The 26055-nt window shown below is 42.6% G+C and overlaps 2 protein-coding genes across 8 annotated transcripts in view; one reads left to right on the top strand and one right to left on the bottom strand.

The window, feature by feature from the left end:
• Positions 1-4167: 4167 nt before the first annotated feature.
• Positions 4168-18753, top strand: LOC132075485 (leucine-zipper-like transcriptional regulator 1). 2 transcript variants are annotated; one of them, XM_059475948.1, is made up of 9 exons: positions 4168-4367; positions 10544-10636; positions 11036-11288; positions 12029-12108; positions 12892-12970; positions 14446-14492; positions 15249-15369; positions 16263-16449; positions 16786-18753. In XM_059475948.1, the coding sequence occupies exons 3-9, from the start codon at positions 11135-11137 to the stop codon at positions 17450-17452; spliced, it is 1335 nt and encodes a 444-aa protein (XP_059331931.1). In that variant the 5' UTR covers positions 4168-4367; positions 10544-10636; positions 11036-11134; the 3' UTR covers positions 17453-18753. The 2 variants fall into 2 exon arrangements, with proteins under 2 accessions (XP_059331931.1, XP_059331932.1); XM_059475949.1 differs by lacking the exons at positions 4168-4367; positions 10544-10636 and having other exon boundaries at positions 11065-11288; positions 11905-12108.
• Positions 18754-21165: 2412 nt separating this feature from the next.
• EPB41L5 (erythrocyte membrane protein band 4.1 like 5) overlaps positions 21166-26055 on the bottom strand; it is a 53790-nt gene continuing 48900 nt past the window's right edge. For all 6 annotated transcript variants that reach the window (XR_009418762.1, XM_059475637.1, XM_059475634.1 and 3 more), the window contains one exon: positions 21166-25999. Coding sequence is in view for 5 of the 6 variants with exons in the window: in XM_059475637.1 (XP_059331620.1) it covers positions 25942-25999 (58 nt within the window). In the remaining variant the exon portion in view is untranslated. The remainder of the gene's footprint in view (positions 26000-26055) is intronic.

Here is a 26055-nt window from a genome sequence, read left to right as displayed (position 1 = left end):
TTCAAACTCCTGAGTAGCTATTGCTAGGCTGAGAGGAACCTTTCTGTTAAAAATTGATAACTTATCTCTTTAAAAAAAAAAAAAAAATCAGCTTTCCATATTGAAATAGTTTAGATGTATGTAGCTTTTTGCTTCCTTAACAGCAGGAACATGCTGAAGGGGGAGGCCCCTGGCACAGCTATATTCAGAGCTACTACCACCACCCTCTCTGCTACTGTTCAGCCCCCTCTGCTGGCACGGCATTAGTCAGATCTGAGAGGAACACACCAGTGCTCATTTAAGCATCCTTGCACAGAGCTTCACCACCTGCTCTGGAGTGCCCTGTGCAGGGGATGGAGCTGAGACTGTGAGTGATCAAGCTTTGAGGCTGGTTTCATGTGAGTACTTACCCAGACATCAATATGGCTGCTGGTACCTCTGATCTGCAAAGAACAGGCCCTGAGCTCAGACCTTCCAGTTCCTGGATAAATGCTCTACCTGCTCTAGTAGATCACAGAAATGTCTTTCAGAGGGAACAGGTACAGCTCCAGTTGTCAAGACTCAGTCTGATTGGCATCCTTTAGAGAGGTTTGAGGATTACCTCTTGAACTGAGCCTCTCTGGGGAACTGAATGAAGCAACACAAAGCTTTTAGTTCCTGATTGAGCTGAGATATGAAAGAGTGCCAAGCTGCCCAGCCCTGTTGAACTGGTGCGGATCTAGGCAGACAGAGAGGCTCTATACAGCAGAATATTGCTCCTGTATAAACAGGAAATGTGGTTTGGGAATCTAGGCGTGATGCAAGGTCAGACACAGCTCACTGGGGTTTTTCCACTATCTCTGTTTTAGACACAGGAGCTCAAATTCTGCTCTAACCACTTATTTTTTGGACTTGGCCTGTAGCAAATAAAATGAATTCTGGTTAAAACCCCATGCATTTCATGCCAGTTGTACTGATCTACCTTATTCTCTGTTTTACCCTCCCCCCATCTGTAATGTTTTCCCTTGTACTTAACTGTATCTCTTGCAATGCAGATGTGTAGGAATGATTATGAATGATTCATGGATTTGTTTGGCCTGATTGCCCACAGATTAAATAATTTCATACAATGTTCCCATTAGCATTACAGGCATCTTACTTCTGAACAGGAATTGAGTTATCTGGGGTTGTGGAGGCACCACTGCTGTTAATATTTGCAATCCCAATGAGCAGCCCTTTCTGCCAGGTCTCTTTAGGAGATGCAGAAACAGGAAAAATAATCCTTTTCTTTCTAGGAAAAATTCCATTTTGATGCACCTTTTGCAGTAACATGTGAAATGAGATGCTGAAGGTTCAGGCTGCTCCTAAGAGCAACACAACAGTAGAGTTTCTCCCTCTAACTTCTGAAAGAGATCAGTGGGGTGCACATAAAACTGAGAATTTCATGTTTTTGTGGTCATTTACTTCTACTTCATATTTCACTCTGTTCAAGAATGAAAAATACACACTAAATTAGTACAAATAAACTATTTTACCTACAATTGGTCTAGCCAAAGTAGTAATAATCAAAATTGTATGAAATATTAACAAGTGTGGAAAAAAATATACACAAACATTTTGCACAGAAGAATAAAGACTCAAATGCTGAAAATGAGATTTATTCTCCAGGACTAAAATTAATGTGATTTGACTTATGAATTTTGTGTGGTACAATTGCTTTGAGACACAGAAGGGGAGAGACTGGTAAATCAGCTCTTTGTGTGCTTTGTAGCCATCATCACATTATGGATATGTGGTGGAATAAAACAATGAGTAATTTGCGTGTCTTAATTCCACAGCAGTTAAGTCAATAACAACAAAAAAGTATCCTCAGACATTTTTAAAGCAGTTTGATTAATTTTCTGTTCATTAAACCCATGCTGCAATCCACAATTAATTAAAAAATCAGAAAAAATGTAAGAAGAGAAAAAAATCAGAACCCAAATGCTTATTATCAGAAACACAGATATTACTTGGTGTCTATGGGATCAATACAGTTTCCTCACATTTGACCAGTAAAACAGAACAAATATTTTGCTAGTCTTTTCTTAGGTAAGCTGCTTTCTCCTAGATAAATTTTTACTGCTGGCTCCTGTACACAGGGAAAGGAAATTATCTTCTTGGAATGCAAGTGCTGTGTCAGTGCAAAAGGCTGCAGTGGGCAGTTGCAGCAACAGGATTAATGAGTTGCTGGCAAGAGAAGCTTTGAGCAAAGGTGGGTATGGACACAATCATGATTTACATTTTCTGACACCTTTGCTGGGGCTTTCTACTCAGGAAAAAAAAAATGATTGGGGGGTGTCTAAATTTAGTGAAACCTTCATACCGTTCATATTTGATCAGACTAGAAATGAAAAGACAACTGGCAAAATCTCACCCTTCCAGGGTGCAGACCTCAAAGGAAGATCTAAAGACAAGTGCAGATCTGCCACCTCCTGTTTCTAGTGTGGACAATACAACGACGGAAATAATTAGCTAATCTTTCATTTAAATAAAGCCTTTTGGGGGAAAGGCTAAAAATAAACACTGATTCATTCCTTGTCAGGGAAGTTTCTTCTGTCAATTATCACATTGTTACTGCTGTTTTTAATCTAGTCAGATGGTGAGATTGGCAATCCTTTCTGCAGGGGCTTCTGGGTGTTATTTTGTGGAGAATCTTACTTGAAGGACTGATTACTGCTTTTATGGGAGCCAGTGGGAGTTTGGCCACAGTCCTTCATGCATGTTAATTTGAGGGACTTCCAAATGTTAGCTAATGATCTCAGAGTTCTTTTTATGAAATATGTGTGGGTTTGGTTTGGGGTTTGGGTTTTGTTGTTGGGTTGTTGGTGTTTTTTTAATCCCTAGGAGAACACAATTAAGGCTGGAGAAAGTGCTGCACTGTAGCTCTGGACTGGCCTCTCAATAACACCTGAGTTCTAGAATAAAAAAGTTCAGAAGTGCAAATCACTACTATAGTCAGATATAATATATATAATATACTAAAATCAAATGTATTTGAATTATTTATATACTCCACCCCATATGCTTTGCATTGCTATGGACCCGGTCTATCTGTCGGCCTTCACTTGCAGCTACCTAAGTAACTCTTTTTTTAGGAACAATACTTAGGGGAAAGCTTAGCCTCCGCCTCAAAGCAGGGAAATATGTCAGGATGGAAAATAGATGCACGTGTGGGTGGGGGAGTTTCATTTCTGTTTTCTGAAGCCTTATGTAGCTGTAAACGAGAAACAGGCAAAAAAGCGAGCCGGTGGCAGCCGATCGGAAAGCCAAGGACACAAGTCCAAGCAAGCGCTGGGGCTGCGGCTCACTGAGGAGCGTGCAAAGGGATCTTTGGCTAAACGCTGACTTGAAAGGGCTTGAAACGGAGCACACCAACAAACACCGCTCTCTGTCCTCCCCCCTCCCACAGCCGCTACCACAGAAAAAAAAACCCTAAAAGTTACAGAGATGTTTGTTTCTGGCTGCGTTCAGACCAGAAACGAGATTCTGCACTTTCCCCATGACTAACAGGGCAGTTAAGGACTAGGAGCCGTTCCTCCCGCAAGGAACGCAGCCCGCAGCACCCCGCGCATCCTCGGCTCAGCCTCCGCGCCGCTCCGGCCGCAGGGACAGGGACCGGACCCGGACCCGCCCGCTCGGCCCCGAGCGCGTCCCCACCCGCGGGGCGGGCGGCCCCGAGCAGCCCCGGCGGCGCCGCGCAGGCTCCGGGCAGCGGCCGCGCCTCCGCCAGCCCCGGGCTCGCCGGCGGCAGGGGAGGGGAGGGTAAGGCCGGGGGAGGTTGGGGGCGCCCTGCTGCTGCCCCCGGGATGCGGGGGGGCTGCCACGGGCTCCCGGCCGTGCGGGGAGGGCGCGCTGCTCCCTCCCGTGCATCAGCGCTGCCCGCCGGGCTCAGTGCCTTGGGCGGGCCCGAGGGGCGGCAGCGGGCGCGGCCGGGCTTGGTGCACCCCTGCCTCATGCCGGCTCAGAGACTGTTCTTCCTTTTCTTTCCTTGCCCCCGTCTCGGTGGGGACAAGCCCAGCCGTGTAGGGATCAGAGGCGTGAGGGGGCACCGGCAGCAGCCAGAGCCGGCCCGGGGCCCGCCGAGGAGCAGCGCCCGGGCCGCACGGGGAGAAGGGCGCTGAGGGAAGGCGCTGGGGGCACTGAGCAGCGCTCTGCACGCCCAGCAGCCCAGGGAACACCGGCACAGGCTGGCCGGGCACACCGCGGCACTGCTGGGCAGCGCGGCTCTGTGCAGCTGTGCAAAAAGTCTCTTTCACTCAAAGGTACGAAAAGAAACAAAGCGCATGAAAGGAAGGAAGGAAGCGCCCTCAGGAGACCGCTGGGGACAGGGACCTGCCGCTTCCGCGATGCTGCGCAGGAGGTCTGGGGTAGGAATTGCCAGAGCTCTTGCTGCCTGCTTCCAGTTTAGGAGATTCACCACCCTCTTTTTGGTCATTCCCTTTTCCACAGTCAAAGAGCATAAAGCACAAAATGCCTTGTATCGAGCAAAAGACAAACAAAGAAATGCAACCATCCAAAACCCAAGCCAAAGTGCATCTGGCTTGGGATGAATACTGGACCGTGTCTGCTGGGAGTGAGAATTTTTCAGAAGGCTGGACTCCAGTCCAAAACGGACCCTGTCATTTGGAGTCTGAATATGAAAACAGCTTGCAAAACATTTTTTCAGGCTTCTGACAAAAGAGTTGGTCCTTCTTTTGCTCTGGTATCTAGGCTACATTGTGCAGGCTCATGCATATCACTGGTTTTATTCACATGAGTAATTCCATTTGAATTTGGAGCGACAACGTGTATGTGTAAAGTTACTCATATGCTTTCTGTCTCTTTTATATATTGAAATGATGTGGGTTTTGTTTTTTTCCATTTGATAGTGCAGCCCAGTAACTGTTGGCATCAAGGTTATAGTGAACCATCACAGTTATTATTACTGTTTGTCAGCTGACACCTTTGTTTTCCTTGCCAGACTAAAATGCAGCTATTCTTCTCTATGCAATCTATTTCATCTATGCAATTATATCATGTTTTTATGCAGCCATCTTTCACCTGATGGTGTAAATTCATCTCTCCATAAAAGATCTTTTTGTACTCAGCTTTTTCTGCAGTCATGACTGACAGTCATTCCAGTTGTGCCATCTGAGTTTTTCTCACACAAGTCTCTCATGACTTCTCCCATACAGAATAATCTAAACTCATACTGATTCTAACAGGATATCTGGATGTTTTAGTATCTGCCAGCTGGAACTTTTTATTTTTCTGATTGCCAAATGCCCTTTCTTTCCTCCTTCATATTTCTTTAAGCTGCAGCTTCTGCTATTCTCATAACCTTGTATCTCTTCTTTATCTCATTGCTGCATTTTTGTCTAAGGGCAAAATGTCACGGGGACAAGGAAAACACAATGTCTATCTTCCATGAAGTGTGGCATTAAGTTTTAAGTGTGACTGTTTTATTAGATGCTGCTTTTCCTCAGTCAGGGGATATAAAGAACAACCAAGTAAAATTCAATGCTGACTTTTTGGTTTTAATGGAAGATAACAGTTTTTCACTCAAGACTCTCAGCTGTCAGGCATATGCTCTAGTACCTTAATTCATGCCTGAGGAGAGTAGTCAGGCTGAGCAGTCACTGACTCCTTTGTCAACCTGAGTCTTTCTTCCTAACCTAGAAAATTTTGTGAATTAGTGTGAGTAGAGTCTCCCTTAGGAAATAAAGTATTTGAAGTTACTTCAGCAGCAGGTCACAAGCTGTCAAGAAGATGCATTCAGTCACACCTAAGGACAGATTTATTGCAGTCTCCAGGGGACCTGCCTACTGTACCTTGAAAGAATCCAGCTAGTTAGTTTTGTGAAATCCTCAAATGATGCCTTCTAGGAACACTGAGAACTGCTGTTTCTGGGGGAAGGGTGATGACCTGTGCATTGAAATGACCTGCTCCAGTGGTGACAGTACAAATTACTTCCAAGGAAAGGCTAAAAGGCCAAATACATCTTAAGACTGCCCTGAGAACATGGTGGGAATTTCTCATTTCTTTTCTCATAAAGTCTGAGGACCAGGAACTGTATTTCCTCCCTCTGTCATACCTAGAAGATGCAAAATCACCTGTTTGTCTTGGGTAATTTCTGCAGAGCTTCCCTGCAGCAGCACTCCAGAGTCAGGGTGTCCATTCCATTCTGCATTGTGCTGAGACCACAACACACACTGAGTTCTGCCCATGGGTGGAGTCACCAACAGGACCCTAAATAATATTTAAAAAGCAGATTAGGTTCCTGAAGTGAATATCCCATTAAGGACCATAAATAAATAAAACCCATACACACACTGAATATGAGCATAAACTTTTGCTCAGACATGGCTGCTGCCCTGGATTTCTGTATCCATAACATGCTGTACTTGTGCCACCCATGGATGTGGATTTAGGGAAGCTCTTTGTCAGAAACTTCATTCAAAATTGAGATGCAGTTAATAATTAATTGCAAATGTAAATTGTAATTAACAGATTACCTGGGAAGGTCTACTAATCAAACTATATATTCTAATTTTTAGTTTTTTAAAAATCCCATTCTTAAAAAAACCAAACTATCAAACAACTAACAAACAAAAACCAAACAAAAAATCCCCAGCAAATGAAATCTTAATTTACTAAGGAAACTAAGGTGGGAAAAATGTATTCACTTTCATCTTACCATGAAACATATTTAAATACAGTGGAAAAGGCAATTTCCTGATTCATATGCTAGAAATGTATTTAAAAATGTAACAACCCCAGAAATAGTTAAAATACTGAATTTCTTTTTTTCAGATACTTCCTCCACCATATTTGGGAAATAGATGAAATATTTACTGTATTATTCTAAACAATGTATTTTTGTGTGTGATAAATTTGTTTACTTAAAAATAAGAAATATACCTAGCATACAGAAAATACAACTGCATATATTTATATTTATTTAATAAGTTAATTTATTACTAGTTAAGAATTCACTTTGTAACAGAGATGAAATAGTGTTACAAAACACTTACAACTAAAGGATTTTCATTCTTGGGTGAAAGCTTCTAGAAAAAAAAGACAATGTATTAATAATGTCAATTTGCAAATTTTAATTTTGCAATGATACACAAACATAAATTTATTATGAACTTCTAAAATTAAAGCTTTAACCTTAATGTGATCTGAATTAAAGAAAAGCAATCTCTTGCCTGCAGAGCTGCAGAAGCAGGCAGTGGGCTTTTCTCTGGGAGAGATTGATGATGTTCTCTCTGTTGTGCAGTGAAGGTGCCAAAGCCCTCGGTGCTGTGGCACTGCTCTCTCCAGAAGGAGCAGTTACATACAGAGCCTTACAGCCTAGAGAAACTGTAATTACATGGTTTATAACATAGAACAGAGCATGTTATAGAAACTGCAATATATGCTGTTTCAGAAGAGTTGCCCCCTTTAAAATACCTGTTCATGTCAAAAAGCATTTTGAAGCACTGAGATATAGCAGTGGTCATGTTTACAAATACTGCCCTAAAACTGTTAAAATTCAACTAAGAGTTATTCAAATAAAAGCTGTCCAGTTTTTCTGTCTGTTTTTAGTATGTCTGCTCTAAGCTTTATTCAGACAACAGGGTTGTTATTGTTGTGCTTGAAAGTACCTATCTTTCTTCTGAGTTCTGAAATCAGGATGGAGGTGTGTCTTCTGCTTTGATTTGTCATTTTACAAACCCTTGTGTCCTTCAGCTTCTGCCTGTAAGAAGCAATGCCTCTTTCTGTTCCTTTTGTCTTGACTCCTGCACTGTAAGCTCAGGCATGTGTAACTGCATGTTTTACAGCACGTGGCAGAGCCAGGCCCTCATTTCAGTGCAGAATGCCAATAATACAGAACTGTCACAGACACCCAACACTCCTGGAGCCATTCACGTTTTCAGGGTGAAACTCTGAAGCTGAGCATCTCTGAAAATTACTTCCTGTATTTTGAAAAAAAACCAAACCAAAACAAAACAACCTCACCACAGAAACAGTTCAGGTTATCTTGAGTTTAGGAAAAAATAAAATAGCAAACCAGAGGATACTAGATTTACCACACATAGTGAAGCATTGCAAGTAAACATGATATACTGAAAAAAGCCTTTTCCTCTATTCTAAACAAGTTGGGTTTGTTTCTAAAACTTTGTAAGGGCCTTGCAAGTCTCCAGAGTTTCCTCATTCATGCAGGCAGTCCCATTAGAACAAGACTTAAAATAAAACCACCTCCAGAGCCAAGGTTTCTGGGATAAGTACAAATGGGAAGATCTGTTATTATTTTTGAAAAGCAGTTAAACATCAAGTTGCCTAGTGAGAAAATGCCTGGAAAGGCTCAAGGCTGGAGTTCAGAAAACTGGGTCATTAACAAAAAAGCCCCAAAACAGAACAAGATTTCCTACTTGGGCCCCTCCCCATACGAGTGGTTTCATATCTCATTATATTCCAAAAATCTTGATCATTTTAAAAATGAAACTTTTCTGAGTGTATTGAAAACAGATGGAAATTAATCAAGGGGCTGAGATAGAAAAAAGTTTTACTGAAGATCTATTTAAGCAATACTTTAAATAAATAAATCATTTGTCTGAGAAACCACATCTATCAGAAATATAAATAATTATATAATGAACATATAAACTACATTTCCTGAAGTAATTCCTGTCTTGCTACATTTCCTGAATTATTTGTATTATGAAACAGTAGTGGGGCGCCATTAATTGATACACACTCAGTGCTATAGTTACTGCACTAATTGCAGCTCTCCAGGCCCTCCACTCAGCTCCTCCAGCCCTTTAACAATTGGGATTGATTGCACAGAAGCAATTTTTAGAATGGAATGGCAGAAGACTTTGGAGAGCAGCAGACATTTTTGTGTGTGCTACAGCTGTTTTGGGGAAAAAAAAAAGTTGAATAAAAATGTTCGGAGTTGTCTTTTTGGATGTTTTTTCTGAAGTCAGAGCTTCCTATTGGATAACTGATATTGTGTCAAGTTGAAACTGAGGTCAGTGGTGCAGGACACAGAGGACAAGGCTCAGTGATGTTGTTCTCAGAAGAGGAGCAGCTTTTCTTTGGAAATAGGACTGCTCAGGTTGACAGTAGATGAACTCTGGTGGGTTGAGTTCTGTAGACAGGCAATCAGGGACAGGACAAACTTGACAGGGAGTCAGGTTTGCAGTTTAAAATACCAATGATGAAAGGCCAGATTCATGATTAACTTGGTGGGGTTTTTTCACAGCTCTGAAGTGGAGCAGTTAACTGATTGTTAGGGACTGTAGGTCTGCTTCCAAGAATGCTTTAGCTGAGAGTAAATAGCCAAGATTCACAAGGGCCAGCCAATGCTGAAAAGGTGTGACTGGGAGCTGACACCCATTCAGTTCATCCCCACTTGGCCTTTTTTATCCCATCCTGCTCACCTGCCTTGCAAGAGTTCAGCTGGGCTAGATAAACAATTGGACAGGACTTTGTTGCTAATCTGTTCTATGAAATCAGGGCTGTCATCATCTCTGAATGCTTGTACAACAGGAGGCAAGGCTTGGAGGAAGAAAAACAAGGAGAAATATGTAGGAAGAAGAATAACCAGCTTTATAACTGAGAAAGAAACCACAAACAGCAAGGGGACAAGCCTGTTTACCTATGCAAAGTATTGGTAACCTTTTCAGAGTTAATGATATCAATAGCAGTAATACCTTGGCACTGTCACACTGCACCGAATCAGCAAAGTTGAAGTGTTTTCCTAAGGAAGTGACTGTCCCCATTTAGTTGTGGAAGTGAATGATTTGGCTGTGGTTGCTCAGAAGCTTGGCAGAGTTAGGGAGATAATCCCTGTTTCATGCCTTCAGCTGCTTTTCCCTTTTCAATGGGATGCCAGAAAGCATTAGGGACTTACCTATAATGTGTCATTACTTTATATCTGCTAATTCCCCTGGACATGAGAAATGCACCCTTAGTAACTGCCACCCATCTTTGTGTTCCTTCAGAGAAAACATACAAAGAATATGCTTCAATTTCTACAGTAATAGCGTACAATACTGGTTTGCATTAAAAATATCCCAAGAAAATTGAAGTAGTTAATCTTGCCTGAATATGCTGCAAGAGATTCTCTAGCATCTCTTTGTCACTGAATATATTCCAGTTCTAAAAAGGGTAGCTTTTAGAGATTAATTAGCTGATAAATTAGGTACAATGATTTCATATTAATATGCAATATAACTAGCTTTTGTATCTAGCTTGTTTTACTGTAATCTTTGTTCTTCCTCAAGTTGAGTGCTGCTTGCCCTGGATTTACACATTACTCTTAGGTAAATGACTCTTCACTATTGATTTCCATCCTGGGTTCTCAATGCAGCTGGAATCTGGCTCCCACTGAAAAGTCTTGGAATTGGGAGACTGTCACTTCATTTGGTGATGTGCCATCTCAGACACATTATCAACACAAATTCCAAAATCTGGTCTAATGCTGGGGGCTTTTTGGGTGTGCTTTGCAAAATAATCTATGTTAAAATAAGCCACTGTTTTGAAGAGGGTTAATAGAAGAATGTTTTCCTGGTAGTTATGTCTTCACAGAACACAGCGACATCTTGTGGCATGGGAAGGGCTGGTGTCATTTTTTTCCAGATGCATCCTCATTTCAGCAGGTTTACAGGTAAAAGTCTAAACAAATTCTGGACAACTGCTAATGCATTACTTCCATCTGTAATATTCATTCTTGCCAAAGTTTTTTTTAGTACAGGTTTGTCTAAAGTACTCTTTTAGTTGTGAAAAAAAGACCAAGTCCTGGTATGGTAAATGTAGTATGTTGGAGCTTCACTGATTTCAGTTCACTGACATTCCTTGGAAAACTTTCAGCTCCAGGAATCTTCCTGTCCCAGCCTCACTGGTACAAGAATCTGAGTCAGAATTTCTGGTACTTTACTCAAGTTAGTGTACTATCACAGATGGACAAATTGTCCACTGTTGCTTTCGAGGGGATTGAAAAGAAAACACAGTAACGTTTTATCATAAGGTGGAGATTTTTCTTTTGTCCTTTTTTGTCTTTTTGCAGACCAAACAGGGTTTAGCCCTGTCCCTGATATTTTGGGACCCTCCTCTGGCATGGCAGCCCTTTGCAGGCTGATCCTTGGCTAGGATCCCAGGTATCAGCATGAAGGGAAGAGCTGCCGGCGGAGCGGCCGAGGCGCCGCAGCCGCGTCCCTGTGACCGCTACAAGCACGCCTGTGCTGTGTGCAGAGGCTTTGTTTATCTCTACGGAGGGCACGGCTGCACCACGCTGAGGGACTTCTGGAGATACCACCCAGGTGAGCTGGCCCCTTCTCTTGTGTGCCAGGATTAAAGCCATTCCACGTCAGTCATCGTGAAACTGAGGCTGCTCTGTGCTTAACAGATTGTCCTCATTTAAGGTCTTTCTGTCACAGGGCTGGATAAACTGCTTTTTCTTCATTGGGCAGAAGGGGGGTGTTTGCTCCTCTTGCAAGTGTCCACAAAGTTTTGATTTCAGTTCAGTTCCTTTTGTTTTTGGGGTTTTTTCCCTCGAGCAGAAATACTGAGTCATTTAAAGTATCCTGGTCCTAGCAAGGGATATCAATGAGCTTCCCTGACTCTAACACAGCAATAGTTCGTGCATATAAAAGTGCACAAGGGAACATGTGAATACAATACCTTGTAGGTTTGTAGTATCAATGCACTATCAAATACAAGCCTTTGTATTTTTTTACTTGATGTATAGTTTTCCCTGTTCGCTTGTTACTGGAATAAAACAGAATTGTGCTGGGGTTTGTGCTCATTGAATTGTCCAAATTTGATGTAGGTAACAATTAAAATACAAGCAGTAACAATTATTGTATTTAAATGTAACTATTACTGTTATATTTAAATGTGCTAAATAGAAAAATTAATATATTTCATTTTTAACAGAGGAAAGATGAAAAAATGCTTCATTTTAAGCAACACAGCCACATTCAAAGCCCACCTTTTCACCTTTTCCCTACTGTTAATGCATTGAGTGCACCACTGTCTTAACTTCAGCTTTGGTTTGTAGTGAAAAATGAATGGGAAATGTTGGATTGCTCAAGAGATGGTCCAGAAGAACTGGAAGAACATTCAATGGTGGCTTATAAGGTACTAGACCAGGATTATATTGTCCATATCCTGACATTTTATTTCCTCCTATACAGTGCAATAAAATGCCATAGGTATTATGTACTGAAATACTGTGCCCAGAAAGCATTTTTGTAGTGATGCAGTTCTGGATGTAGCTGTACCTATGTTTGGAAATCTTTCTGAACAGAGTGGCAGTAATTCAGCCCTGCAGCAGCCCCCTGGTTTCCTCAGTCAGTGCTCAATAAGCAGCAGTAATACCAGATAAAGACCCTGGCAGCACTTTCTCTGACTTATCTGTGCAGTTGTAACAGTTGCTGTGAATTCATTTGCATGATCAGCCGCGGCACAAAAACATTCACTACAGAACTCGTGTAGAAGAGCGACGGGGGAGTAAAGCACAGGAAGAATTACAGCCCTGCCTGTGAGGGGAAGACAGAATTTAGGATATCAAGAGCTACCACACAAGGAAACAATCCTCTAAACATGCATAATCCAATATACCTGAGCAATGCCTGAAGAGAGCTCCAGATTCCCAGCCCTGAAGCTGCCCCAGGCTGACAAGAAACGAGCAGTTCTGAAATACTGTTCCCATTAAACAGCACAATGTTCTTCAGGGCTTCCCACTGGGAGAGAATAAAGAGAGAATAATTAAAAATCAGTGGCTTTTTGGGATTGTTAAAAGATCATCATACTGTTAACTACATTTTGCTGATAGCAACCTTTGCATTTAAGCATTGTTTTTAAAATTATTTGCATCCTATGTGCCTTCCTGTAAGTGACAAATATTTGTGTATTTTGCAGGGCAGCCTGTATATTTTTGGTGGGATGGTGGATTCTGCTTTCACACAAGCAAAAACTCCTCTCTGGATATATGACATTGGTATGATACACAATAGCCAGTATTTTCCATGGGATATTCCACAAGCAGTAATAAATAATGAAAACCAAACTGGTTTCTGCTGCTTGTAACAGAGCCTTCCTTAAACTTTACAACAAGTAATGTGTGTAAAACTGTGTGCATATTTTCTTCTCCAAATTAGGCTGTTCAGCTATCAGAGATGCAGGTCTTACTTCAATTAGAGAGGATTTTATGGAAAAATTGTATGTATTTTAAGGTCTCAGAATTTCCATTCCTCCCTCTCTCCTTCTTACATTTACTATTTGATCATAAGACCTGGTAATTAATGTATTATTTTTTATTTTTAATGCCACATATGTTTTAAAACCAAGCTCTTATGAAAGAAAGTAGATCAGTAAAATATATCTCATTTGTACTTTTACTGAAGAAAAACATAAGCTAGAGCAAGAGAAATCAAATATTAAATAAGATGGGAAATTAACATCAACATTTTATAACATGAATTTCTTTTTTTTCTCCTAAGAACAAACACTTGGGATCTCTTAAGTGTGTATTCTAATAAAAACAGTGCAGCATTTGAATTTAATAGCAATGTCATACACCATGGATTCACCCTTTGGAAATCCTGTGTACAGTAATAGATGTCATTTTGATGTCAGATTGGGAGGAGAGAGAGAGAGAGGCTCTGTTCTTTTTGAGCCAGTAAATCTTGTGTCCAGACCAAGATTTAAGTTTCCTGGTTTCTTTTGCTACTTCACTATGTAACTTGAAGTCAATGGGGTTTTTTCAACCCTTTCTTTGTGTTTTACACCAGTTGTCTGAGATAACCTGCTAGAAGAAAGAAAAGCCTCAGAACATATTTTAAAGGCAAAAGCATCTTATTACTCACAGTACTTACCAGTGGAAATTGGAAATGAGTTATTCACCACTGGTTGTGTGTCTAGCTGTTTCATAGTTATTATTTAAAATCTTTTGGCAAGAATAGCTTTAAGTAATGCAAGCCTGCACTGATTGCTCATTGTATCTCTGTGCTGCTGTGTTATCTGATATTTCCTGTCCTTCACGGTGATCCCAGATCTGTGATTGCTGGCTGTTATTTGAGGGCTATTTAAGGGACCTATGAAAAAGAACAAGAAGGAATAAGTCTGCCATAATAAGGTGTGTGTGGCAAGCAGGAGTCATATTCCTACATGTTCAGAAAATGATGATAATCCCAGGTTACTTCTGCATTATGAAATTCAGCTTTAGGAAACTGGAATACAGTGTGGCAGCTGTGTGATTCTGTATCAGATAAGGATAGAGGAAAACTGTTCAAACTGTGTCTCCTGAAGTCTCTCAGGGCTGCTGCCCCAGCGGGATTTCTTCAGCCTTGTCAGTAAAAAACACCAGGACGAGACTTCCTTGGGAATGAGCTGTGCCGTTTGAGCAGTTACTGCGGGAGGAGTGTCCTCTTGTGGTGCGGGACCTAAACTGCGCTTTATTAACTCAATCCCCAGATTCCGCAAGATGGACAGAGAGCTGCAACGAACCAGCAGAGACGGAGGTAAGGAGCCAGGAAGTGGGGAATGTGTGAATCAAATGCCTGTTGCTTTGTTGATTAAACAGATTGCTTTGAAATATGTTCCCCCAAACAGTTCCAATCTCATCTCTTCAGAGACATGTGGCTGTACTTTATTTCTTTGCACTTTCAATAACTTAAGGCTTTTTCCTTCTTCAAAACAGTGTTTAAAAATACTGCTCTTAAATTTTAAGTCCTGTATAAGAAGTTAAGTCCTCTCCTCTGCTGCTGCTTCTGTTTCTCTGAAATCCCTATCAAGAAAACTAATTTTAAATGGAATATTGCAACCATACGTGAAGCTTGTGCTTTTAAAAGTAGGGTTGTGAAAACAGATTGGCAGCCACGCTAATACATTTTGGAACGTGAAGTGCTGCAGCATTTTTCAATTCTTCAGTGTGAACACGTGGACTCACCAAGTTACTGCCACTTCTAATTGAAACCTGAGTGGAAGCATTTGTGGCTTGGTCTTTTGAGATTGATTTTGTATCACTACACATTAGAAATCACTCATTTTTTGCTACTGAAACTTTATCATCACAATGCTTCTATACCTTGAAATTACATCCAAAATTTTCTTTTAAGATGTGACACAGTTACCATTCTGGTTACCTTTGCTTGATGGAGGAGTAAGAGAAAGTTTAGGACTGCAGGGTCATTTGTGGGGAAAAAAAAAGGTGTATTTCCCAGACAGACATTGCTGCTGATATGACTTTATAGGTTTTTATTTTTGAACTGTTCTAGAGCTCTGCACCAGCTAACAGAAAAGGCCACAGTGCAGTCGTGTACCATTCCAGCATGTACATCTATGGGGGATACTTTGGCATCAAGGGCATTTCTCAGGAGTTTTGGGAATTCAATTTTGGTAAGTTAAGAAAGCAGGATAAGGTTTTGATCCAGTGTAAAACAACAACTACAGCAGGAAAGCTTGCTCTGCTAAGAAAATTCTTGTCAGTAGAAATGCTCCAAGTTAGTTTTGGCTTCTCTTTGACAACATTTAGTGATAAATTGTGTCAAATTCAATTAATTGCTAGCTGAAATTAATTAGACTATTAAACTGGAATACATTTTGCAGTATTTGCCAGTTTCACAGCTGAAAATCAGGGAGTTTGTTTACTACCCAATAAAATTATTCAAGTATTACTTAAAACTTTCAGATCCAGCAGGGACCCTGATTCAGCCTATTAATGTCATCTTTTGATCTCAGATCTCCAACTGACCACAGAGAGTCAAACCTGAAGGAGATATTTTATTAGCATATTCATGACCAGTCTGATTATTGCAAATGAGATTCCCAGAGATTTCCTAAATGCATAACTTCTTATCTGATGGCCATTCTGTCACTATTTTAAAACAAATGATGGGTTTATCTCATCCTTCCTTCCCTCACAGGGAGAATAAGCATAGACATTAACAAATTAATGTTTTTGTTGACTGATTTTTTCTCTCTAACAGCCAGGAAAGTATCTTTCTGTATCAGAGTCAATGAACTGACAAAGCTGTAGGAAAAACTGCTCTGTAAATAAAATTTCCATGGCATCTGTCACACAGCATCTGACATTTTCATTAAAAGTTTATTTCAAAACTGATTTTTTAAAATGCACTTTTTCAGTGTCAGAATTTAATATGTTAACTCATAATAAGCTTAGAGCAGAAACTCTTATTCTCCAACTGAATAGCTACCTCCTCCAGGAAGCAAATCCTTTCTCAAATAGGGTCAATTTGATCCACGTATATAAATCAGTGTTTTTGTTTCAGATAGCAGGAAGTGGTTGTGTGTCCCCAGCCCCTGTCACAGCAGCGGTCCCGGAGCGCGGCACGGCCACTCGGCAGTGGTTTATCACACAGCCATGTACCTCTTTGGGGGGCTGGTGGGGCTCACTGAACAGAGGGACTTGTGGAGGTGGGACTTTGGAAGCAGCAGCTGGTCCAGCATCAGAACAAGGTAAACTGTTCTATTTGTTACACTAAAAGAGCAGAGAAAGAGAATTGATCTTACTCTGATTCTGCGTGCGGGTGGAGAGGGAGCCGATGCCCTGTTGGTAATTGCAGGGATTGTTCAGATCAGGATGCAGTGCTGCTGCCATGCCTGGGGCTCCAGTTGGCTTTGCTCGGGAGAGCTGTTGGCAAGGCGTTGATGCAGCTGTCAGCAGTGTAATTTTGATGTCCCAATGCAGCTGTTCAGCAGTCATCCTTCTGAGTCAAAAGGAAAACCGAAGCTAAAATCAGTGCTAAGTTTCTTTTTGGTCTCCCCTTAACTGCTGGTTTCTCTTACCTTCAGCCAAGGACCTCCTCCAGTGGTAGGTCACGCTTCAGTAGTCTGCAAAGACTCTATGCTGATTTTTGGTGGAGGGATTTCAAATTCCAGCCCTAACGATGACCTCTGGAAGTATCATTTCCATACGCAGACATGGAAGAAGCTTAGCAGTACTACAAAGGGAAACTTTTCTCCTAAAATGTATCACTGCATCTTAGGAATTGGTGTGCACTTCCAAACTACCTCAGATTTCACTGATACGTTCCCCAGCCACTGCAAGAGTGAGCAGAAGGACCATCCCCAGCTGGTGCCCAGCCTGAGGCACTCTGGCTTTTGCAGCTTCTTCTGCCCACAGCCCACGGAGCGGAGCAACGCCATCGAAATGAAAACCTTCAGCCTGCCCCTGGAGCCAGCAGAATTCCCTGCCTCCCAGACCACTTCAGAGACAGGACTAGGCCCAAAGAGAGACAGGAGCTGTTTGTCCAAGGACAAGGCTCTCCCTCTGTTGGCCTGTCCAGGAGAGGCTTTTGCTGCTGCTCAGGCTGTGGGTGAAGAGGAGAGACCTGACTGGGGGTGTGTGGCCACGGGGGGTGGGATCAGCAGGACCAACACACTGCTGCTCATCGGCGGCAAACCCTTGTCCAGCTTCTCTGAGATCTCCTTCAGGCAAATGGAGTTTGACTGCTTGTGATTGCTTTGCTTGCAAAGTGAAGGAATAAATTTCCACCACCGTGGCAGTAGGTGGAAAACCAACTGCTTGCAACTGTCTTCAGCTTCCTATCAGCACGCTGGGGAAAAAATAATTAAACCTTCTCATACTTGTGTGAACAGATTTTTTACAATGTTAACAAAACCTGACATATATTTAAGTCACAACTTGCATGTAAGTTGTGATTTCTGAGAGGAGCTTGTTGGAATGCTGCTCTTTTTGTTACTTTTCTCCTGGTCACTTCATACCATTTCAAATTGGCAATGGCTGAAGCTGCCTTGAAAATCAGAACTGCAGTAACCCATGCTGGCTCCACAAGATGCCATTTCAGGGACAAAGCTTGCTCATTTTGCACTGGCATAAGACAGAAATACAGTCACATTTGAGAGTTTCAATTAGTCTTAACATGAATGTTCTCTAAGATTTTATATTCTTGAGCGTCCTTTGCAGAATGTATTTGCAACATGAGATGGCCTATGACAATGGAACCCAACAAACAAATCAGCAACTAAATTCTAGAAAATATTCAAGGATTGTATATAACCTTGAGGAAGTGAAACAATGAGTGCCCCCTGGAAATCATCAACAAGGACCAGAGGAAGGGCATTATACCTGTGAGAACACAGGATGTGCCAAATGAGTGTTGGCTTTAATGGCTGAACACAGAATCAAAAGGATGTGATTTCCCACAGTGGGGTGGGAACAGAAAGAGGAGGGCTTGACAGAGTGGCACAAAGCATGGGCTGTTTGCACTGGTAACTCATGTTTTAGCCCTAAAGAGATTTCTGCTTTTCCAACTCTTTTATCACCCTACATAGTACTTGTTACACATTTCCTCCCTGTTGCAGTAAGTTCTGAGTTCATATATGGCTTTTCTTTGCTGAAAAGAAAAAGTGCTTGTTTTGCAAGGTAATATTGTCCAGTGTTCAAAGCATTTAATTCCAAAGAAGTTACTAAATATCCACCTTCTGACAAAACAGCAGCTGTCTGTAAGAGCTGCTGGTGTCTGAAATTACTTGAAAGTTAATACTTCCAAGTATTTAAAAAGTTCACTTTCCAAAAGCTTCATAGGAATAATGACTTACAAGTAATTTACAGATTTCAAGAATATTTAGACATACTTTCATCATCTCTTCACAAGTAACTGTCATGTAAATTCAATAGGAAAATTACAGATGGATTTGCAAAAGCTACTTAAGATTTATTTTCACCATCCATGACCCTTACCTGGAAACAGAGAGGATTGTACACTGCCACGTGAATAAAGCCTGCTCTGTTTCCTATCACTGTGTGCTCATGTTCACCTTTATGAGTCTAAAATATGTGTTTGTATTTTCTGACTGAACAAGGAACTTACCTTTCTGACCAAGCAACACGATTCTGCAAGCTCCAGTCATCTCCCTGCACTTCAGCCAGCTTCAGGGGCTGCCCAGGCTTTGAATTTCTCCTCCAAGAAGAAGAATTTCCCAGTTTGAGGAGGTTTGTTTAGAGGGACATCAATACAGCGCCTGAGCTGAGCATGTACTCAGCACTGCAGTGTTAAATCAGCAGCTTGTTTTCCTGGTGCTGACTGACAAGTCTGTTTTGGCTTTATCCTGAGAGCTGCTATAACATACAGCCTTTTATCTAGGATTGACAAGGGAAGGAAATTTAACTGGAAAGGGCAAGAATAAACCAGTGATTTTTCCAAGTCACGCGAAGGCCTCCTGGCAGGTAGCGGTATCCTGGGGATGTGCAAGAGCCCCAGGAAAATGGCATCCAGCCTCTGCCATTCCTTTCTTCCTGCCCCCTCAAACTCTCTTCCCTTTGGCAGCCCCACGGAGGGTTTAACATTTACTCGGAGCCAACGCAGGCGGGACAGAAGCCAGCCCAAAGGCAATGGCTTGGCACGGGCACGAAAAGCAGCTTGCAGTGAGCCCATCTCCCTGTTGGCTCCCCTGGGCTCTGCCCGTGTGCCAGGTCAGGTGGGGGCACAGCACTGGCAGCACCACACCCACTCCATCACTAAGGGGTGCCAAACCTTGAGCCAGCCCTGAGAGCCCCACTGTTCCCTGCCCCGGACAGGACACCAGGAGGGCAGGGGCTTGGGAAAGGCCTGGCTGCGGGGATGGGAGCTCAGGGCCGGGAGGCTGAGCTGGAGCTGGGCCCAGCCATGCTGTGCAAGGGAAGAGAGCCTTGATCCTCAAGTGGGGCTCTGTGCTACAGCAGCTTTGCTGAAGCCCCTGAAGGATCTTTTTCCCCCTGTGGCCCAATCCCATGTCTTCAGAAAACAAGGGTGAGCTCAATTTGGAAGAGAGGGGCATTGGGAATTGAAGTGACTGCATCCCACAAATGCCCACAGGAGTGCCTGACACCTCAGTCCACTCTGGCCATGCACAACCCATATTTCAGGTACCCTCCAGTGTCCAGACCTAGTGACACAATCCTTGCTCACACCACTGTGACACTTCCTGATCATATCCCCTTCAAACCTCAGCCAGGGCTATCAGCTCCACCAAAAGGGTTCTCAGAGCATCTCACTCCTCTTTTCCCACTGCAGGCACCTTTTCAGAGAGGCAGAAAAGAGCCTTTGTGGATGTGCTTATGGTATTTCTCCATAACTGTAGCAGTTAATAAGAATTCATCCCAGGCCCAAGCGAGTGACTAAAAGCTGCTGCCATCTGAAAGCTCGGTGGTGGCCTGCATGAAATAATGAATGGAATTACTCCAGCTAGTGGCAAATATTTAGAAACAAAACACAACACCCCATTTTTGGCTGGGACTGAAGGGGCTGCCACTGAAGTTGGCTGTTTAGAATGTCTGTGAAAAGCAGGGAACCTTGCACATATCTGATATGCTCACAGAAACACAGTCCATAGAACAAATGCAAAAGGATGCAGAATTCTTGGCAACCTCATCTGACGTAAGATGTGCTGTTGTATCATAAATTTTATATACGGGAACAAATTGATCAGCACTAAACATCTCAACAAACTCAGTGTTTTAACTGACATTCGGTTTCTGAACATTAAAATGTATGAATGGCAGAAATATTATCTTCTAAAATGCAGATATTCAAAGAAGGTTTTTACTAACAGAAACACCTAAATGTTTCATTGTTTTGAGTTGTAAGTGGATTTGAAGAACAGTTCAGTGATTTATCAGTGGGATCACAGTTTGACCTACACAACAAATTATGCCACAAGAGAAATTATCTCCTATGAGCTTAGTCATTACGATGGAGTAATTTCTCTTCCTTTTGATACTTTCCAAATAGTTTCTGAGAAACAAAGATGATCAAAGGGTTTAGTTGCCCTTTGCTACCATCTTTAGCATTTAGCCAAAGTCAGGGCTTGGGAGTAAACAGTTCCCTTTACACAATCAATCATTAGTGCTGCTGCACTTGAGAGCACAGCCCAGTCCCTGGCTGGAGACAGGAGTGAGGGTGCTTGGTGAACTGGCCTGCGCTGGAACCACACCGGGCACCTCGGGTTCCCCTTCTGGCACTGCACACCTGACAGTCCTCCTGGACACTCTCAGCTCTGTTGGGAAAAAGGCATTGAATTCTTTAGCATCTACCTGCAAGCTCTGGCGCTGCCCTAAGTTACACTTTAACTGACAATAGGCTAAGCAACCCAGTGTCCCAAGCCCCAGCTAACCCACCTCTGAGTGCTGTGCCATGGAACACAGCGGGCCCAAAGATGACTCTGCAAGACTTTTGCACTGACATGGTGTATTTAAGACAGAACTACAGTACAAACATTCCAAGACTGGGTTGAGTGGACTACAGATCTACTTGTTCCCATGTACAGTTTCAATACAGATCTCAGTGCAGTGCCTAAGACAGTTCATATGTCACCAGTGTTGTGAAACAGAAGCAAGAGGGTGCACTTCGTTTTATAAAAAACCCAACAAATAAATTATACATTGAGAGCTATTGCCAAGCTTTACATATAAAAAGTAAAAATACAGTAGTTAGTGCGGATTTAACAAAACAAATCTAGCTAAAAAAATATTCTTATATACTTTAAAAATAAGTTTGTCCAGTTATATAGGTAGGGGTGGTGTGTGTGTTTATGGAGCAGAATGCTCAAGCCAAGCAGTCTAAAGGAGGTGAATTCTGCAGGAGAATCCCGTGGCTCCCGGCCCTGTGGGTGTGGCAGTGCCTGCTCCTCAGGCCAGCAGCCACACGGAGCCGCCTGTGACACCGAGCCCGGCCTGGCTTTAGGGGCCGTGCTGAGCATCCCCGCCAGCACTGCCCGGAGCCACCGCAGCTCTGCCTCTGCCCGGCGCTGTGGGGAGGGCCCTGCACTCCTGTCTGTGCTGCCAACACCTGGAGCAAACACACCCGGGTCACCCCGGTGTCACTGAAAGGCCATTACTATATACTGGTCTGTCTTTTGGTTGAAAAGTTGATTGTCCAGCTGCACTTGAAAGCTGTGACATTACAGTGTCTAACAGCTACATATATATATATATATATATGCATGTATAGAGATACTACAGCTTCCTAAACTCAGAAACACTATGTGCCCAGACAGAGCTTTAAATGCTAGCTGGCTGCTAGCTGCTATCACTTCATCAGATTTGGGTTGTACCAGAAAATGTTCACAATGTGAAAAATACATCCAGTGCTGTTTGTGAAGGACAGGCTCATCCCAAGAGTATGTCTTTGCTTCATGAAATGAGAAGGAAGGAGCAGGGTGCAGACAAAGGGAGAGCAGGCAAGGACTGCAAACAGCTTGTACAGAGACCCACACATAGCTGCATTGTTCACCTGAGACGCTCTAACAGGGCTGCAAATTTTCTTGCCAAAGTTGTGTCCAAAAAATTGTCCAAAATTATCTTACATAGCTGTCTGTCTTTCACAAAGTATGAGAAAAATTTACATTTAAAATCAAATACATTCAAGCTAATTCATTAACCACGACTGATTAACAGGTAAGTAGGTAATTTATGTGCTTGCTATAAATTACCTAATATTAAACTCTATTAGCACTGAACTAAAGAAGAGATTCCCTTAATTCTGGTGTAAGAAAGCTTCAACTCCCACATTTTAATGCCCATTTCCTAAGCCTGTGAATACACACAGCACATGCAGACTCTGGTTGTCCTAAATGGGTGAGACTGAAATGCATCTCTCTCAGGTTAATCAGTCTGAGATAAGGGCAGGGGTGCTGTTATTATAAACACCAAGATTTCTATAAAACCTTTTACTCCAGTCACATTCTGTGACTGGAGTAAAATCACTTTTACTTTCAGATGCAATCACTTAGCATTCATTCATTCACTCCTGTCAACTCTTACAGCTTTTCAGTGGTTGGCAGACCTGCCAACATCCTGACACCAAATTCACACAAAAGCTTTATTTATAAATCTCTTTAAATAAATACCAAAAAATAGACTTTAAGAACAAGCTTGGACCCTATAGCAAATCAATCAATAGTATAGCAATGGCAGGAAAACCCTTTTTTCTCAGTAGCACACAGGCATTAACTGATACTTTATAACACTAACTGTAGGAACTATTATCCCTATTTGTGTTTGATAAAATGCAGGTGATGAGGAATGCTACATTACCTGTTAGGCAGTCATGTTGTGAGACAGTACTTCTAGCTGCAAACCAGAACAGTGATGCCAAACTGCAGGATGTTCAGATCACAAACCTGTGTCACCTTGGTCTCGCCAGGCTCCCTACATAAGCAATGGTTTGGTTAGATAAGTAAGCTACATCAAGGTCAATTGAGTGAATAGCTACTCCAAGTATCAGATTTTGCTGAGAGAGTTGGGTTTGTAGCCCCAAATCTAGAAGATATTGCAAGTTCCCAATTTACTAGTTGAAATGCTTGCATTTTTATGTGAAGTTTCAAATATTAATCCTCTGAAAACTGAGGAAAGCCTCGCCCCTTTGAAGTTTCTGTGTGTTGCATGTATGTAATTACAACATTCCCCTCCAAACACGGCTGTCCTGACCATGCTGAAGTAACAGTTGGTTATTTAGAACCATTTAGATTTCAGGGGACACACTCGCCACACGCTATTTACTTGTTATTTGCTGTGATGGCTTGGGAGGAATCTAGGGATGGTATTCAACACACAGTGCAGGAAAACTGTAAACTTCTGTTATTCCAGTTTTGGGAGGGATTCAAGCTGACAGTTCGCAGAGCTCCTGAACCCAACGGGAAGAGCCAAATATCAAACATGCCTAAGAAAATGCTACTGCATTCTGTCTATTTACAAACCCAACACATGTAGCTGGTGAATGCCAGCTCAGCTGCTGAGCAAACAGATGAATAGCAAGTGCCAAGTTTCCACACACAGTCCTGGCTTTGTGCAGAAAGCAGACTGTTGCAGCCATTGCTTCCCTTTTCCTGCAGGAACTTTGCTGGCAACTGCATTATTAATCCAGACTGAGACATTTGATATTCGAATCAGGAATCTTCTACATTTTAAAAAGCAGTACAGCTGAGACTTAAAAGTATAAAAAAACCCAGTACTCAACTGGAAGTAGCAATGAGAGAGCTGAAGGGCTGGGAGCAGGAATCCTGTGCCTGGCTGGGGCAGTGGCTCCGCTCATCCGGCAGTGCAGGAGCAGGACCTGCCGTGTGCTGTGCTGGTGCTGGCTGGAGAGGCACCTGCAGCACCTGCCACTAATCCTGAAATCCTGGCTCTTGAGACAATGGCTGCAAATCACTGCCTGCAGAGTCACTCTGGTATGTCAGTCCTAGGGGCTTTCTCTGGTCCCTACATTCCTCTGTTAAGGCCTCAGGGGTTTTGAGATGGCAGTGGGTCACGTAAAATCCACATAAAATCCACGTGGCTTCTCCCTTAACACTCATTCAGCATCTTACAAAGAAGAGCACGAGAGCAACAGCAGCATGAACACCTTGGTCTGAATGCAGCAGCCTCGCTGGGCCCAGGTCACTTGCACAACCCATAGTGGTTTGGTCCAAACCCTTATTTACACTGAGACATGTGCACACAGCCAGTGGGCAGAAATGAAATTGTGCATACAGGATCCAGAACCAATTTTCACATTTAAGTTTGTTTCTAAGAACCACATGCATGTAAGTATCTACAAACAGCAGCACTATTCAGAAAATGCCCTCCAACCTCAGTCACAGGTTCAAACTTCTTCGTCAGAAAAAAAGATCACAGTTGTTTCATCTGTGCTTCCCTGTCAGATGTGAGATTCATCATCTTTGTTTCTCCTCCCTGTGACTCTGCATTACTTTTTTCACAGGCTACATCCTCAGGGTCCATGTGATGATACTGCTGCCCAGAGCTCAAATGATCTCTGAACTGTATGCACTGTACCCCAAACTTCACCTGGGCACCCAAATGCCTTCACACTCTGCAGTGTGTGCTCTTACCTTCCTTCTACAAAGAAGTGAATTGCTTACAGGAATTTTTAATCCTTTTTTCCTATTTTCACCCTAGTCTTTCTGTTATTTGTTCCACATACAACTATTAGATGACACTTGGAATAGGATTCAAAGTGGTGTTAAAAACTGATCTAGTTCTATCCTCAGGTTGCAAAAATACCTGCTAAGTATTCCTTAAGCCCAGTGTCTGGAAATAACACCCAGAAACAGCATGAAGAGAAACAAGAAAACTGTTTTCCTTTCTAGTCTTACAAGACAACAATACTAATCAATAAGCAATTCCTGAAGCAAGCTGCACTCACACTACTTTGGCTCTTAAAACATACAGATCTCTAGTCTAAAATGTATTTGACTCATGTAGAAAATGAAATCATCAGTATTCTGCTGTATTCTGCTAATGCTACAAGCTGTTTGGCAGGTAATTTCCATTTTCCTGGTTGCAGTGAGCAGCAGCTCAAATCCAGTCTACACAGCTGGTCACTGATGGACTCGACTCTCATGCTTTCCAGGTACTGTAACAGGGTGTGCAAGGATTATTAAGGGGGTTAAGGCCAAAAAGGAGAGTATGTGTTGGTACAACGAGGGAAAACCAGAGAGAACAATCACACAGAAGAAAATGTTCTTGGCTGTACGGAGGGACAGTGACCACCACGGAGAGCCCTGTGCAGGGCACGGCCACGAGGGGGCCCTGCGAGTTCGCATCCCTGCGACGTTCATTATCCCGCAGCCGTCAGGGCCCCGGCTCACACCCCACAGCTCCGACACCTTCCAGCACCAGAGCCAGCTCAGGGTAAGGAACCATCAACCAGCACGAGCAGGACACAGCTGCTTTCTTTTCCTCAGTTCAGAACTAGCGCCAGTGTGACAGTTCGCTTCTCCTGAAGGAGAAGATCTAACGTGCATGTGGTTTTACATCCCAGTTCAGGCTGCAGTTCCAGTTATTGTGAAAAATGCAGAAGTCTCTTCCTAGATCCTGGCACACCAGCTGGCTGTCTGACTCCCATTCAGAACGAGTTTGATCCCAAGCAAGTCTTTTGGAAGGATCCCATGGAGACATGTTAGAAGATTTGAGTTTTTACAAGGTGAGAGTTTCAGAGACTCCTTCTTCTAGAGTTCAGTGGTGAGTAAACATTTTGTTCTTACTGCAGCATCCTCAGTAACTGGGCTAAAAGGGGTGGAAAAAAATAAGGCTCTGTAAATACATTCCTCCAAAAAGGTCTG

This window comes from Ammospiza nelsoni, chromosome 7 (assembly GCF_027579445.1).
Source record: "Ammospiza nelsoni isolate bAmmNel1 chromosome 7, bAmmNel1.pri, whole genome shotgun sequence".
Classification (NCBI taxonomy): domain Eukaryota; kingdom Metazoa; phylum Chordata; class Aves; order Passeriformes; family Passerellidae; genus Ammospiza; species Ammospiza nelsoni.
Note: the sequence above shows the minus strand (reverse complement) of the source record. Positions and strands in the feature narration are given on the sequence as shown.